Source organism: Microtus ochrogaster, chromosome 17 (assembly GCF_000317375.1).
Source record: "Microtus ochrogaster isolate Prairie Vole_2 chromosome 17, MicOch1.0, whole genome shotgun sequence".
In the NCBI taxonomy this organism is placed as follows: domain Eukaryota; kingdom Metazoa; phylum Chordata; class Mammalia; order Rodentia; family Cricetidae; genus Microtus; species Microtus ochrogaster.
In genome coordinates this window covers 3804390-3822848 of record NC_022019.1, presented here as the reverse complement: position 1 = coordinate 3822848, position 18459 = coordinate 3804390, and the positions used below count along the sequence as shown (strand labels likewise).

General features: G+C 36.8%; 1 protein-coding gene across 1 annotated transcript in view; it reads left to right on the top strand.

The window, feature by feature from the left end:
• The window catches only part of Gpr137c (G protein-coupled receptor 137C), a 63573-nt gene that overhangs the window by 16745 nt on the left and 28369 nt on the right, over positions 1 to 18459 (top strand). Inside the window, exons 2-3 of the mRNA XM_005355388.3 lie at positions 8597 to 8640; positions 10801 to 11029. Of these exons, the coding sequence (XP_005355445.1) occupies positions 8597 to 8640; positions 10801 to 11029 (273 nt within the window). The remainder of the gene's footprint in view (positions 1 to 8596; positions 8641 to 10800; positions 11030 to 18459) is intronic.

Below are 18459 nucleotides of genomic sequence, written 5' to 3'. Positions count from 1 at the left end.
AAAAAAAAAAAATTAAGTATATGATTGACATTGAAAAGGAGGAAGTGTCCAATTTGCAGCTGAAGTATCTGAAACCTCATAATCCTTATGTAGTCAACAGCATTGGTAAGTTTGGGAATAATGTACCATTCTGCACAGGAGCATGAGCAGCTGAGATGGAAACTGTAGATTACTGCATCTGTGAGAGTAATCTGCATAGATATGTATGCCTAGCTAGTCACCATGGAGAAGAGATTATATTTATCTTGATTCATTTCAGTATGAATTCTAAATTTTATACAGTTATGTTCTGTGGTAAAGTTTTTATTTCAATTCAAAAAAGAAAATTCTACAGAAAAGTACTTGTTCTGTAAATATTTATTTCATCACTTATCCACTTCAAAGCAACAAATCCTACATGCCATGCAAATAAATAGGATATGCCTCCAAGGTAAACCTTAGGCCATTCAGTATAAGGAAACAGACTACCATGAACTAGTTTAAACAAGTTTTTGAATAACAAAAAATTACCCTACCATTCTACAGACTGAAAGGTCCATGGTTCTGGCAGATTCACTGTCTAGTGAGGGCCCACTTTGTAGCATAGATAGTGGTTTCCCACAAAAAGTGTCTTCACTCTCTGAAGTTTCTTTTATAAGAATACTGTGGCAATTTGAATGTAATTGTCCCCCATAAGCACATAGGGAATGGCACTATGGGGAAGTGTTGGAGTAGGTTTGGCCTTGTTAGAGGAAGAGTGGCCTATGGAGGCTGGCTTTGAGGTCTTATATATATATATATACTCAAGCCACACCAAATTTCTATATCCTACATCAGCGCTTTCTCTCATTGCTACTGAGTACATAAGAACTTCACAGACGCATACGATGTGCTTTGGGCACACCCCTTATACCTGCTTACCTTTCACTTTCTCCCCATTCCTTTTGTGGGTCTCTCTTCACCAGAAGTTCTCTTTTGCTTTCCTGTCAATACACACACATATGCACACACACACACACACACACACACACACACACACACACATGCTAAGTAATACTTTCTCAATTAGAGATGGTAGTGTGGATGTTGTAAAAGTGGGCTATATGATGAAAACCACTTAACATTCATCAACCTTCATGAATAAACCCTTATATAAATGGCCTATTTTATTTTTCTAATATTTGGCAAGAAATGGTCCATCTAACATGAACTAAACTAACATTATTTACTATTCTAATCTTCAAATAATCTGCAAAAACGTGTTTATTATGTTTTATGAGTTAACTATCTTAACAAATTGTATATCATTGATAAGCTTGTTTCTTAAAAATAACTAACTTTATTGTCACTCAGGATTATATCCTGTTAGATGTAGTTGTTAAGTACTTGGAGTCTATTGATATTAATACCATATTGTCGTTTTTTATATTCCTACAGTAAAGGTATGATTTAAATACCTGATTAAATAATACATCGAAATACATTCTGAAAGTTCAGGTTGTAACTAACCTTTTAATTCTGTTTTTATCTAGCTCAAATCCATCTTACACCCATTATTCCATGACCTGTAATATGAATCACCCTTCTAAACCAGTTCCCATTTTCCTATTGATAAGATCTTTTTAATAGCCTGTTCTGAAATGTGGCTATTCCCAGATGCACTTTATGGCATGGCTTTTGTAGAAGGAAGGCAGAAGTCTCCCAACACTCTTTCCTGCAGTTATGCCATCATCTCTGAAATCTATGCCATCTGATTAGATCATAGTTGGGTATAATGATAGCCTGTACCTCCTTGGGTGAGTCAGCGCTTTTGTCTTGCTTGTCTCCTTTGCCAGAGGAGCATTTTCAAAGCCCATGTTGTTAGGCCACCAAAAGCTTCAGTCCCAGAATTTTTCTCTTACTATTTAAGCTATCCATTAACATGACCGTACCTTGAGACAGTTCTTTACAACAGAACTGTTCTTTCTGACTAGTGTTTTTTTTTCTCCAAGACTTTTTCAGTTCATTTATCTGTTTTTCACCCTCACCTTTTTGATCCTTTTACACCTTCTTTCTCTTTCCATTTTATTCTTCGTCACTTGATATTTTGGTCTGCCAGACTAGTGCAGACATCAGAAGGAGCTCTTGCTCTAGAACAGTTCCCACAGCTTACAATTCTAAATCAATACATGAGAATGCAATGTAGTTAAACTTGAACATTCTATAATAACATTCTTTTTTTCCTGCTAGACTATTTCAATTTCAAAGTCAACAAATCATGCTTGGCTATTCCTGCTGTCAAGTGAATTTCTGCATGTTAATATTTTTTAAACATTTTTATTGATCTCTGTGTTTCAAGTACTTAAATCTAACATTTTCCCAGAGTACACTTTTATATTGAAACTATATAATATATATGATTTTATAGAAAAATAAAATAGAATCCATTTGCCAGTTTTCCTCATCCTTCTTGGTATCAAAATGTCTCAATCTGTAGCATCATTTTTTAATTACATTTATTCATTTGTATGTAGACATATATCTGTGTATGGGTAAGCATATCACAACACATACGTGGAGTAATAAATAAGGTCAGAGGGCAATCTTCAAGCACCTGTTCTCTCCTTTAACTATGCAGGAGAGAACACGCAGGCCCATGACAAGTAACTTTAACCAGTGCACCATCTCTCCAGCCCCAGATGTTTTTAATAAAGACATGGTTTATAAATTATTTCAATGTTTTAAGTTTTTCTTCCTTCTTGAATCAGAATTGTTTTTCTTTCTTCAGCTGAAATGCTCTACTACAGTCTTCCTGAGCAAGCTCAAGCTGCTTTCCTCATCCTCATCCACCTTCTGCCTCACCCTTTCTATTCAGTTCATTTCTACAAAAGGATTTTAGATCAGAAACATGAAGGGTCTTTTTACCCTGCTTAAAATATAAGAGTACCTGTCACTGTTTGTATACTATGCCAAAAGAAACATTAGACTCATGGGTTAGAGAAAAGGGTTATTTATTACTCCAGGCTTTTAAAAAGCAGCTACCCGAGTAGGACTTTATATCAGATTTCTAGGCTCCAGTTCATAGGGCTACACTGTGAGGAGCTAAAATTATCTGCACATGCAGCAAGGTGTGCTACAGTGGAATCTGAAGGAAGAAATAGATAAAGCAACAGGAGAAAATGAATATAAGCAGACTGCCACCAGAAAAAGGCTTTACTCTCCAGAAATGTCCTCAGGCAAAGAAACATCCTCCCTTATCCTACTAGTTAAGAAATGTGTCTTTAAGTTTTAAACTATCTCTACCTTTAAAAGATGTTTACTATACATATTACTTACTGCTCAGAAGGTCTAAACCATGCACAAATAGATATTCATAGAAATTGTCTCCCAACACATTATCTAATTTGTATTAACTTCAGTTATCCATCTATGCTCACTACCTCTGTGATTGTATTTTGTAAACTTCTTGAACTGCTCTGTCATTACCCTGAAAACTCTTCTTTGGAAGATTTTAGTGACATACAAGTCACCCAAGCAAATGCTATTTTCTTAAGTATTTTTCACTTTTCATGGAATTACAAGGGCTATAGTTCCCTTTAACTTTAAACTATCCTGCTGTTTTCTATACCTGCTTTGTTTCTCTTCTTGGCTGAGTTCTCTAGTTCTACATTGTGCTTTTTAAATCCTGACTGTTAAATACAAGATACCACAGGTTTACTTCTCATCTTTGTTCTTCGAATATCTATTGCTAGAGCTTCAGTTGTCACTTCTGCAGGTGTCTGTACTTTACATCATATATTCCAAAACTCACTGACTTTGTATCTGTATAAATGTAATAAACTTAAAAAATAAAAATGGAGCCCATAATCTAATCAATTTCTTTTCTTAGTCAGTCTCTCATTCTAATAATTCTTTTCCTGGTAACAGCAGTGGCAAATGGCTCAGCAGGCAAAGGTACCAAGACTGACCACCTGAGTTCAATTCCCAGAACCCACTTGGTGGAAGGAAACAACTCTACAACTCCTCCAACCTCCACACACATGTCATGGCACATGCATGCCCACACACTCATATACACAAATAAATGAATTAGATTTTAAAAGTTGAATTTTTGTCAGGCGGTGATGGTGCACACCTTAAATCCCAACACTCAAAAGGCAGAGGCAGGCTGATCTCTGTGAGTTTGAGGCCAGCTTGGCCTACAGAGTCAGTTCCAGGGAAGCCAGAACTGTTAGAAAACCTTTTAACCTGAGGACATCGTTTAGTAGATTCAGTCTTATCAATGGTTTTTAATGAAAAAAATGTATAGCCCATTTCACTCCATTTTCTGTGGTTATGGAAGAATCACCCAAAAAAAATCATATTACGGTTTGTAATGGGTTAAAACCTACTCCCCTGGCATTTTATATAAGGGTTCTGATTAGATGACCGCTCTCTTCCAGCTTCGATAGCTCCAATCATTGCATGCTCTTCCATACTCCCCATCATACCAACGTATAAGCTTTAACCTGAATTTATTAATCATTTTAAAACCTTTTCTGAAAATCTCTGAGCTTTTTGCTAGAAAGTGAGGCTACAAATGTAAGTAAATTGTGACTTTTCTCAAGCATGTAAATATGACAAATTCCATGGATTTTGGTTAGTAATGCAATGACATAAAGCAGATCTCTTTCCCTGAGGCACTTAATCAGACATTTTAGAGTGTGGCATGTTGGTAGTCCTTAGAATGAGGTGATATTTGTTACATCATCATGAAAGCATGTTCCAGATAAGGTAAAAATATATACAAAGGCATGAAGACGTATAAAATTGATGCCTTTATTCAGAAGTTGTAAACTTTTCAGAATGATGGATCATAAGATTGAAGGCAGGAAGCTAAAAGAATATTAGATGTGACACAATTTCACGTATTAAATGTAAAAGATAAATGGGTGCATTTTTTTCCTGGAATGAGATTTACAAAGACAGTGCTCTACTTTAATTCACTCAGACAAGAATCATTTGTAGATACTAAAGCTAGTGAATAAGCTTTGAAGAATAAATAATTACATAGTTTTTTAATACTTCTCCATATAAACTTATTAGTTACAATGTAGAAAGTAGTTAACAACAGTGGGAAAACCATACAGATATTACCTCAGCTAGTTAATCAGAATTAGCAACATAGGAATTGAACAAAACATCATGAGTCACTGATGGAAGAGTACTTCATTATCACTTCAGTGGCATTCCAGCTGAAAAGCATAAATCAAGTTGTAAGTAAACAGCAGATAAATCCAAAGTGGAGAAGCATTCAACAAGTGGATATGCTAACGAGGTAGGCAGAAGAGCCACTGAAAAGCTAAGTGAAATTATAAAAGACAAAGGTATAATAGATTAAAGGAGATTAAACAAAGCCAGATGGCTAGGAGGTAAAGATGTATGCCACCAAACCAAGCAACGTGAATTGAGTCCCCAGAACCCACATGAAGGAGAAAACAGACTCCAGTAGGATATCCTTTGATCATATGTGTATCAGAGAACCCACATGCCCACATGTACACGAGAGAAATTTAAGTAAAAGTGAAAGACTAAACATGAAATGTATTTAATGCATATTTTCTGATTTTTACCATAAAGACATTATTGAGACAACTAAAAAATATTAATAAGGTCTGAACATTGCATAATAGTGTTATATCTAGCTTTAATCCTAGTACTTAGAAGGCAGAGGCAGATGGATTTCTGTGTTTCCAGTGAGCCTAGTCTGTATAGAGAGTTCTGGCCAGTCAGGGATACATAGTGACACGTTATCTCAAAAAGTACTGGCTGGAGAGATGGCTTCGTAGGTAAGAGCACTTGTTGCTCTGACAGAGGACCCAGGGGCTGTGCCAACCACCCATATGGAAGCTCACAACCATCTGGAACTCCAGTTCCAAGGGTTTCAGTGCCCACTTCTGATCTCTATAAGCAACAGGCATATACATGGCTCACAGACATACATACAGGAAAAAAACATGCATACAAAAAAAATGAAAAACTAAAAACTACTTAAATACTATTATTTCAACATTGAATTTTTGACTAATGGAGCTGGAGAGGTAGCTCACCAGTTAACAGCATCTGCTGCTCCTACAGAGGACCCAGGACCATGTGGTGGCTCACAACTGTAACAACTCTGGTTCCAGGGGCTCCAATGCCCTCTTCTAGCCTCTATAGCACTGCACAGACAGGCATGAAAACAAACACATAAAATAAATCTTTAAACTTAAAATATTTTAATTGTGTGCGGTTATATGTGAATTTAATTTTCAAAGGATATGTTAAATGAGGTAGTTAGCAGTAAACATGCAGCTTACTACTAAATGATATCTTAAATTTTTACATAGAACATAGGTATTCACAGCAGCATTATTCACAAAAGACAAAAATGTAAGGACTTGGTCCTGCCCCAACTTAATGTGCCAGACTTTGTTGATTCCCCATGGAAGCCCATACCCATTGGAGGAGAGGATGGAGGGTGGGCTGGGAACGAGGCAGAAGGGAGGTGAGAAGACAGGTAGAAAAAAAATGAAAAAAAAATGTCGATGCCACCTACCTCTCCAGTGAGTAAATGCATATATGTGTATGTGTGTATACACATCTATATAATCTTAAGAAGGAAATTGACACATGAACCTTAAAATCACTTCTGCTAAGTGGAATAAGTCAGGCACAGAGGGTTAATATTGGATGAGTCTAGTTATATAAACAGAGCTACATTTATAGTTGTGAGAGGCTGGAAGAGGAAGAATGGGAAGTTTTTTTAATAGACTGGAAAAATGGAAAGGTTGTGGAGGCTGATGGTGATGGTTGCGTAGCTGTGTGAGTTTACTTAATGCCACTGGAGCAGATATTTTTAATGGTGACATTGTAATTTTCATTTTCTCTATATATTTTTTTACCACAATTTCAAAATTAAATGACTTGGACCCAGAACAGGAAAGGTGATGAAAGGGAGGGATTGTCTCCTAAAGAAATGGATGGAGTTAGCTGTGGACTTAGAGAAATCAATTCAAAGGCTCTTGAAATAGCCCACTGTGGTAATGAGGACAGAAAATGGACAGTCTGAGAAGGATAGAAGTTGTCCAATCTGGTGACTAATGGGGTAGGATTTCAGACTATGCCATACACTGAGCTTTTGGTACACGGTGGCATGTTAGGCAAATGCAGTAGCTATTTCTAAACCTCAACATTCATCTGCTTAGTGCCCACTTATTTACCTTTCATAACATGGTTCCTTTGAGAAGCCCTGCCTTGCTCTTTATAGTTTCTCCTCATCTCTTTCTCTGTCCTGGATCATTACTCTCTCTCTAAGTTTTATAACAGCACCTTCACCTTTGTACTGTAATATGTCAAAGTAGATATAGATCTCTCATACAATGAGGGGCTTCAAAATACAAGCAGTAATTATATTTATGAGTCTATGACACCTAACATAGATATCTGAGTTTCCCCATTTTTTTGTTTTCCTTTGTCTTTGTTTTGAGACAATCTAATGTAACCCAGGCTAACCTAAAATCCTGCACCATTCTGCCTTTGCCTCTGCCTCCTAAGTGCTGGGGATACGGGGACATGACACAATATCAAAGGAAATGGAGTAGTAATAAGTGCCCAAGAAATATTTGAATGAAATCAGTAACTTCCTGAGTATTTCAAATATTTTTGGCTATAACATTTTGTATTTTGTTTTTCTCTCCAAACCACCAAAATTTGTACCTATTTCAGTGATCTTGTAACTGGTCTTCCCAGTTCTGTTTTGTGTTCCCTCTGTGCAGACCTACATGTTAATACCGGATTAGTGAAATCCCATGCTTTGGAATATCTTGATAAAAACCTTCAATCCTAACCAGGTTTAATGGCTGGGATTAATCCCAACACTCAGGAAGCAGAGGCAGGTAGATCTCCATGAGTTCAAGGCCAGCTTTGTCTCTGTAGTGTTCCAGGACAGCCAAAGCTGTCTCAAAAAAAAAAAAAAAAACCATTTAGTTCCTCCCCATTATCTAAAAAATAAGGTTTAAATTTACTGTTAAGGAAATGATCTTTGGAGAAGAAATGACCATAACCATATTGATACTAAGTAACAAACTCTATTTTAGAACAAAACAAGACTAATAAAAAGTTTAAGGTAGGGGCTAGAGAGATGGCTCAGTTAAGAGCACTGCCTGCTCTTCCAGAGGTCCTGGGTTCAGTTCCCAGCACACATACCTCCCATTAACTCACAAAACTCTGTAATCCAGTTCATGGATCTAATGTCCTCTGGTCTTTAAAGTTGCCAGGAGCACACATGGTACACAGACACACATGCAGGCAAAACACCCATGCACATAAAATTAAAAATTAAACTATACTTTTTAAGAAAGCATTTAGGATACATGGCAAACCATATAGCATATAATCTGCTTCATAACAAAAGTTCAGTACATATTTAAACTAAAATAACTTTGTTGGATGTTTAAGGTAGAAACTTAAGTATTTGGATGCCTGGTTTTGTTTCACAATAATACAACTGAAAGCATTGAACTTTATAGCTACATTAACTTGAAGCACAAAGTCAAAATAAACTGAATAATTCTGTGTTACTTATGTTCTCAAAACTCTTTTTATACTCTCTTTATAGGTTATATGTAAAGTCAGATGTGCCACTGAACTTGACAAGCACAAGTAAGTTTCATGAGTATCAAGTTTACTGCCTAAAAGATCTAAAGGATTAATTCATTAATATTAATGCTTCGTACCTAAAAGATATAAGTAGTTATTCTAATTTACTTATTTACTTTATATATATACATACATACATACATACATAATATGGTGTTTTTTCTGTATAGCTGTATGTATCGCATGTATGAGTTACAGCTGTGAGCTGTCATGTGGGTGCTGGAAATCAAACGCAGATCCTTGCTCACCAATGACAGCTGGACAGGGAAGGAACAAGCATAGGACCAAACTAGACCCTCTCAATGTGGGTGACAGTTGTATGGCTGGGGCCACTGACAGCAGCACCAGGATTTATCCCTACTGCACATACTGGCTTTTTTGGAACCCATTCTCTTTGAATAGATACCTTGCTCAGCCTAGATTATAGGTGGGAGGGCCTTGGACCTTCCCCAAAGCAATGTGCCTTACCCTCTCTGAGGAGTGGATGGGTTGTAGGAAGGGGGAGGTAGAGGGAATGGGAGGGGGAGTGGGAACAGGAACTGGCATGTGAAATGAAAGAAGATAGTTTGTTTTCTTTTAAAAAATAAAATAAAATAACCAGATCCTCTGGAAGAGCAGCCAGTGCTCTTAGCTGCTAAACCATCTCTCCAGGCCCCCTAAGTAAATATTTTTGACAAGTGGTTGATAAATGTAAAAGGAAGGAATTGCTGAGGGCACCTAGGCAGTCTTATAGGAAATTAAGTCATTAGATTGGTTCAAAGGAAGTAAGTCCAGCAGTTCATTTTCTGCTTCTGCTGTGAGAGCCATGATGCCCATACCTATTCCCTCCTTTCCTCTTCCTCCCCTTCATCCCCTCTCCCTTTACTATCCTGTCTTCTCTCTCCCCCTTTCTGACTCTACATAAAAAACCTAGTGTATACAGAGTGTCCTGAGCTCAACAGTTTCTGCACTGATTAATCTCAACAGAGCAAACAGTAAATGAGTCAAGAGACATGAGTTTCAGACCCAGTTCTAACTCACTTAATTCTTCTATGCTTTGGCTTCCTAAACTATGGATCTAAAACTGTGTAACCATTCTAGTATTTGGTTTAACACTTCACTAAGTGTGATAGCACACGCTATAGTCCCAACAATGGGGAAACTGAAAGAGGAAGACAATTTGGGCTGCGTAGCAAAAGCCTCTCAAAAAATGTTTTTTAATGTAACTAAAATTTTTTAAACTAAATTTTTTGCTTGTATATTCAACAGTCTTTTTCTTACCAATAACAGATTAATTTAATTAAATTCTATAAATTATCTCTAAGGGCAGACAGTTTATGATGTTCGTTGCTGAAAGCAATCTGAAATAGAAGATGCTAGAATGCCAAGTGAATTGCTACACCATACATACTTAATTTGGGGGTACAAATGTCTTTGACCTGGGATTATTTCCACAAGAGAGCAGGTAACTGTTAATTGATACAGATGGTCACACCATACAAGAGTTTTGTGTAAGTGCTTGGAAACTATGTGTTCTGTTCCTATCTTCTTTTTTGGTTAAGTTTGAAAAATATGTTTACTATAGATAATCAGGTCATAGGTTCAAACATTATTCAAAACACATTTCCCATAGCTCTTAAAATACTGTGGCTGGCCTTTAATCCCAGTACTCCAGAGGCAGAGGCAGGCAGATCTCTGAGTTCAAGGCCAGCCTTATCTACAGAGTGAGTTCCAGACAGCCAGTGCCACACAGAAAAACCTTGTCCTGAAATAACAAAACAAAAAAAAATAATACTGTGGTGAAATTAATTAGACACAGCATTTTAATTTGCTAGACAGATTTTTAAAAACTGATAATTATTAGAATGCAAAGGTCAATGCAAATGCACTCAGTAGTTATAAAAATGAAATGGTGTTAAAATGATTCAATATTTTCTTCAATTCCACGGGTTAGTCTTTACTTTAACACATGAGATTATTTTCTAAAGTAATGCTTTAGAATCTGTGCCATTTTGAAATAGTTCATTTATGAAGTTCATAATGGTAGACATAAAGTAACTCTGAGAGGTTATTAAATTCATGTTTAATGAAATTATAAGTAATTTAGGCTGAAAGAATTCTTGCACCTGAAAAAACACTGAATTCTCAATGGTTTTATAAACACCACACTTTGCTTTCTTTCAGAATTCTACTGCACTTGGGCTTTATACTGGCAAGCTTCCTCTTCTTAGCAGTGAACTTGACCTGTGCAATGCTAGTCCATGGAGATGTCCCAGAAAATCAGTTGAAATGGACTGTGTTTGTTCGAGCATTAATTAATGATAGCTTGTTTATTCTTTGTGCCATCTCTTTAGTTAGTTACATATGCAAAATTACAAAAATGTCATCAGCAAATGTCTACCTCGAATCAAAGGTAAGTCTAATTTCAAATTCTAATCCTATACATCATATTTTAATGAGAAATTTGTGATGCTTCTTTGAAAAAGTACTCTGAGGGCAGTCACATTTTTAGCATAAAAAAAATCGTTGTAACAATTAAAAGGTATTCAAGTTTTGGTTGTGATCCTTAGCCCTCAACAGGTAAGCCATCTCTCCAGACCAAACTTAGGCTCTTACCAAACAATAATTTGAGTATTTTTTGTGACCCTGCATTAGAGGCTGATCAGAGGAACTAGACTAAAACAAATACGAATGAATGAATCAAAAAGCATCTTATACTCTCTGGGGTCAATTCTCAGAAATACTTAGGATGGTCCAGCATTTGACATGTGTCATAGGCTTTCCTACAACATAGCCTCCAGCAAAACTAGATGATCATTTACCTTTATAACAAGGTTGAGAAAGCCCCAAAATCCACACGTGATGTGTGCCCTCAAGGGTTTGGTGCTGGTAAGACCTAAAGCCCTCGTGAACTTGTATAAAACATAGAAACACCTCACCGAGGCTTCTGCTGGCTCCACGTAGACCAAGTGTGTCTGAGAAAGGTTCAAGCATGCCTCTGTATTAAGGAACAGAAAATAATGAACATGTTGAGGGCACAAACACAGAATCAGAAAATAAATAAATATGAAGCTTTTTAAGTAATAAAAATCAAGGCATGTTCTAAAAAATATAAAGCATCTTATAAAGCTGTAGAGAGAACTTAAGACTTTGTCTAGTAAAAGCAATAGTTTGCCATTAAACAAACTTAGCAGATAATGTGGACATACACTTGAGTTAGCAGTGTAGATATGCCATGGAGGGTTTGGACAGATAATGTGGACATACACTTGAGTTAGCAGTGTAGATATGCCATGGAGGGTTTGGAAGTGTTACTTCACTCTATACTAAGTCCATGCGATACTTGAAGCAGTCATGCCTTATCTATGTGATACTTGAAACAGTCATGCCTTGTTTCTTATTTTTCTTGTTTTGAAAAATACATAAATGTTAATTCACTAATAAAGAGTCATGGAAGTTTCTACTATTGAAGATAACTGACAGTGTCATTGGATAGTGAGTGTTTACCACAATATGTGTGTGACATTGAGTGTGGGTTTGTAGATGTGTGGATATTGAGGTGTGCGATGTATATATTCCGAGGAAGTTAGGCAATTTGTCTTCTCAGACTAACAACTACATTCAGAACATTATGTAAAACCAAACTAAAATGGCTAGATACCTAGAGAAATGTGTGTGTGTGTGTGTGTGTGTGTGTGTGTGTGTGTGTGTGTGTGTCCAGACTTTAGAATCACAGTCCCAGAAGAATCTCTGCTTCATTCAGGCAACACATCATCTTGCTTTTACTTGCTCCTTGTAAAAACACTAGGCTTATTTGTAGGAGTTTTTGTTCTCCTGTAGCAAAATTTAGCAATGGTCTTTTCAGACAATCAATGTTTATCAAGCCATTACCTCTTCAGCTTCACATCAGCTGTTTTGCTCTCCCTGATAATGTTTTCTAAAACTCAGACTTGGTCTTTTGCTTTCTTCTTTCTATTCTTCTTCCTTTGCACAATTTGTGATAACGATCTCTCAGCCAGATCTCAAGTGCTTTGTTTTCAAATGGCACATGGTAGGCCACTTGCCTGACCCAGAAACTCAAAGACCTAATTAAATTCAGCCATTTCTCTCCATCTCCAGAATCAAGTCTAAAAAGACTGACTATCAGACTGAAGTTCTGGGTTCCCTAGGAATTATTCTCATTTTCTATGAGCTACCATTGTGTGTGTGTGTGTGTGTGTGTGTGTGTGTGTGTGTGTGTGTGTGTAGGTTTTCAGTAAAACAAAGCCGCTTCTCCCCCCCCCCTTTTTCTGGTTTTTTTAAGACAGGGTTTCTCTGTAGCTTTGGAGCCTGTCCTGGAACTAGCTCTTGTAGACCAGGCTGGCCTCGAACTCACAGAGATCCGCCTGCCTCTGCCTCCCGAGTGCTGGAATTAAAGGCGTGCACCACCACTGCCCGGCTGCTTTCCCTTTTGTATCTTTGTCATGTTTTAGAATGTACACATGTGTCTCATGAACTAACATGGGTAAGACAATTAGAGCAGGAGTAATTGAAGCTCTAGGATCATGCTACCTGGGTTTTGCTAACTCAGGGTTGTTAACTCTCTGTAACTCTCTTCCATAGCAGTGCTATAATGATAAGACAGTAATGTGTGAGAAATCACAGCATCTGAACCGGCACTATTAGCTATTATTATCTTTTTTTATTTTTGAGACAGGGTTTCTCTGTGTGGCCCTGGCTGTCCTGGAACTCACTCTGTAGACCAGGCTGGCTTTGAACTCACAAAGATCACTCTGCCTCTGCCTCTGCCTTCCTGAATGTGTCACCACTGCCCAGCAGCTGTTATTATATTTATCATCATGTTTAGCATAGTCTATAGATGACTTATTAGAGGGTTGGAAGAAATTTTCAGCTAGCACTTTGGGTAAAAGTTGTTTTTTTGGTATTTTTGTTTGTTTTGTTTTAGTTTCGTCTAATATTGTTCACTAGCTGGTTTTATTTCCACCAGACCAGCAGTCCTCTCTCCACGCTGAGTGTTAAAACTTGCGAATATGAAAGCATATAATTTGACAACTTTAAAGGAAGTAGTAGTGGACTACATGTAGCTCAGTGTACTTGGCCTTGGTTCCATTCCCAGCAATGAAACAAACATGCAGCAATAATGTTACCATGATACTTATATTTAGAACTCAGAGTAAATATAACTTTATGCCTTCCTTCCTCCACCATGAAGTAGCAAAGAATTTTCTCACGTTATTAAAAATTTATGCTCCCACCCTGCCATGGGACCAGGTTGCACTGGGACACAGTGTAGCCATGGTGAAAACAGAAGCCTCCAGAAACTATTCAACCACCAGAACCCCAACCTCAGCCCCATTGGCATCTGGAGGAGTGACCACCTGAGCCTTGAGCCCATCTATACCTGGGGGCTCAGCCCTGCCTGGACCTAAAGGAGCATTCAACAGAGTCACAGCCCCCAGCCACACCAATAAGAAGAAGGACCCCCTGAAGCACAGGGTTCACCCATATAAATTGGAGGAAGAGGTGGGTAGACAAGAAGGTAAGATTATACTAAACAACACAAAGAGCAATACAGCAACACCAGAAACTAGTGGTTCTACAGCAAGAAGACATGAATGTCCCAACATAGATGAAGCAGAAGAAAACAACACTAAAAATGACTTTATGAAGATAATTGAGGCCCTTAAGGAAGAAATGAAAATTTCTCTTAAAGAAATGGAAGAAAAGACAAAAAATCGAAGAGATCAACAAACCCTTAAAGAAAACCAAGAAAAAGAAATCAAACAGGTGAAGGAAACAGCTCAAGACTTAAAAACTGACATAGAGGCAATAAAGAAAACACAAACCAAGGGAACTCTGCAACTAGAAAAGCTGGGTCAGGAACTACAGGATGCAAGCATAAACAGCAGAATACAAGAGATGGAAGGGGGAATCTTTGGCTTTGAATATACAATAAAAGAAATAGATTCATCGGTCAAGGAAAATGTTAATGCCAACAAATTTTTAACACAAAATACCCAGGCAATCTGGGACACCATAGAAAAACCAAACCTGAGAATTAATAGGGATAGAAGTTCAGCTCAAAAACACAGGAAATATATTCAACACAATCATAGAAGAAAACTTTCCCAATCTAAAAAAAGCACATACCTATAAAAAAAATACAAGAAGCTTACAGAGTATCAAGTAGTCTGGATCAAAAAACAAAAAGTCCCCTCACTACATAATAATCAAAACACTAAACATACAGAATAAAGAAAGAATATTAAGAGCTGCAAAGGAAAAAGGTCAAGTAACATATAAAGACAGACCTATCAGAAATTACACCAAACTTCTCAATGGAAACAATGAAAATCAGAAGGTCCTAGTAAAGCATTATGTAGACACTAAGAGACCACAGATGCCAGCCCAGACTACTACATCAAGCAAAGTTTTCAATCACTATAGACAGAGAAAACAAAATATTCTATGACAAAACCATATTTAAAGAATACCTATCCACAAATCCAACTCTACAGAGAGTACTACAAGTAAAACTCCAACCCAAGGAAATTAGCTGCACCCACAAAAACAGACAATAAATAATACCACACCAGCAAATGCCTGAGAAGCAAAACATACACACAGTGCCAACAACAAAAACAAAAATAGCAAGAACTAGTAATCACTAGTCATTATTATCCCTTAGTATCAATGGATTTAATTCGCCTAAAAAAAGACACAGGCTAACAGAATGGTTACAAAAACAGAATCCATCCTTCTGCTGCATACAAGAAACACACCTCAACATAAAAGACAGACATTACCTCAGGTAAAGGTATGGGAAAAGATTTTCCAATCAAATGATCTAAGAAACAAGCTGGTGTAGCTATCCTAATAGCTAACAAAATAGACTTCAAACTAAAATTAGCAAAAAGAAATAAGAAAGTCATTTCATATTCATCACAGGAAAAATTCATCAAGATGAAGTCTCAATTCTGAACATCTATGCCCCCCCCAAATACAAGGGCACCCTCACTTGTAAATGAAACATTACTAAAACTTAAATCACACATCAAGCCCCATACACTAATAGTGGGAGACTTCAATACCCCACTCTCACCAATGGACAGGTCTGCCAGACAGAAACCCAACTAAAAGAACTAACAGATGTTCTGACTCAAATGGGCCTAAAAGACATCTATAGAACATAAAAGAATATATCTTCTTCTCAGCACCCCATGGAACCTTCTCTAAAATCAACCACATACTTGATAACAAAGCAAACCCCAACAGATACAAAAAATTGAAAGAACCCCATGTATCTTATCAGATCACCATCGTTTAAAGTTAGAATTCAACAACCCTAATTGCAGAAAGCCCATAAACTGATGGAAATTTAACAATGCTCAACTGAATTACCACTGGGTCAAGGAAGAAATAAAGAAATTAATGACTTCCTAGAATTGAATGAAAATGATGGCATAACATAGCCAAACATATGGGACTCAAGGAAAGCAATGATAAGAGGAAAGTTCATAGCACTAAATGCATACATGAAAAAACTAGAGAAATCCCATACTAGTGAATTAACAGAACAACTGAAGGCTCTAGAGCAAAAAGAAGTAAACTCACCCAAGAGGAGTAAGTAGACAGCTGGAAATAATCAAATTGAGGATTGAAATCAGTAAAACAGAAACAAAACGATGCAAAGAATCAATGAGACAAAGAGTTGGTTCTTCAAGAAAATGAACAAAACCTTTATCCAAACTAACCAAAAGACGGAGAATATCCAAATTAACAAAACCAGAAATGAAAAGGGGATATAACAGAAGACAATGAGAAAATACTTTAAAAAGATGTACTCCACAAAATTGGAAAATTTAAAGGAAATGAACAATTTTCTGGATAAGTACCACATACCAAAATTAAATCAAGACCAGGTAAACAAATTAGATTGCCTATAACCCCTATGGAAATAAAAACAGTCATCAAAAGTCTCCCAACCAAAAAAATCCTAGGACTAAATAGTTTCAGTGCAGAATTCTACCAGAACTTCAAAGAAGAGCTAATACCAATACTCCTCAAATTATTCCACACAATAGAAACAAAAGAAACATTGCCAAACTCTTTTTCTGAGGTGATAGTTACTTTGATACCCAAACCACACAAAGACACAGTTAAGATAGAGAATTACAGATCAATCTCATTTTATGAACATGGATTCAAAAATACTCAATAAAATACTAGCAAACCAAATCCAAGAACACATCAGAAAAATCATCGACCATAATCAAGTAGGCTTCATCCCAGAGATGCAGGGATGGTTCAACATATGGAAATCTGTCTGTGTGATCCACCAAATACACAAACTGAAAGAAAAAAACACAAGATCATCTCATTAGATGCTGAAAAAGCTTTTGACAAAATACAACATCCCTTCATGATAAAGGTCTTAGAGAGAGCAGGGATACAAGGAACATACCTAATCATAATAAAGGCAATATACAGCAAGCAACAGCCAACATCAAACTAAATCAAGAGAAACTCAAAGTGATCCCACTGAAATCAGGAACAAGACAAGGCTGTTCACTCTCTCCATATCTATTCAAGATAGTACTTGATGCTCTAGCTAGAGCAATAAGATAACAAAAGGAGATCAAATTTAACTCTTGTTGGATAGCCCTTGAAGTCATTTCTAAAATTTCAACCTCTAAATTGTTACTTTTCATAACAGCATTGCAGCAGGATTGTTAAGTGCATCTACAACTCCATTTACAGAGCTTATAAAAGTCTTTTATGTTTTATTTTTTTATTACTTAATTTGTATGTTGAGCAGCTACAACAGTGCTGTTGTTTGATTCTCTTTTGCAAAGAGAACTTTTACTTGCTTTTAAAACAGTAGTTACTGGGAGCCAGGAATGGTAGCACATGCCTTTAATCCTAGCATTTGGGAGATAGGTTTAGGTTGGTCTGTTAGTTTGAGGCCAACCTGGGCTGTGTTCTGCTAGTTAAAAAAATATATATAGTTACCTATAGTTTGATAATTTATTTCTGTGCCTTCACTGTTTTTTTCACTTCCTTATATATTTAAAGTGCCACCTTGTTCTTTATCTATATGCGTATTTAAACTGTAAACACTTCATTCTTTTACAAACTAATACAGGTAGAACAATATGTTTCCAAAAACTATTTTGGCAGTTTCCATAACCTTATAATATTGTAGCAACACCCCTTATTTAACAAAAACAGGGAGAGGCTGGAGAGATGGCACAGTAGCTCAGAATACATGCTGCTCCTGCAGACGACCAGAGTTCAATTCCCAGCACCCTTGTCAGGCAGCTCACAAATAAAGCCTCAGGAGGATCCAGTGCCTCTGTTCTCAAAAGACACTTGCACACAGGAGCACACACACACAAAATACACATACACGTAACTTAAAAGGTAAATACTTAAAAACAAGGAAAATTTAGGTTTAGATTACAGCCATGTCTTATGTATGGTATACTTACACATCAGTGATAATTACATATTATCTCTATCCGCTTAACTCAGAAGAAATCTGAAAATCACAAATGTTTGTCATTTTTAGTTCTGTTAACTTCCATAAGAAGTTACCAATTTTTCTCTCTGTGCTTTTCCACCAAGATTACTCTGACCTGAAGTTCCTGTACTCTAGGTACCTGTCAGAATAAATCTCACCTGTTTTATTCACAAGCTGGTAGGTCAGAAATACGACCTAAAAGTTACATAATCTGTTTCACCTCCTAATATGTATTTATGTTCAACTTGATCCAGATCACTGTAGCTTTGTGATGGATTAGTTGTCTTTTCCATCCTAGACTGTGACAAACATCATGCTTT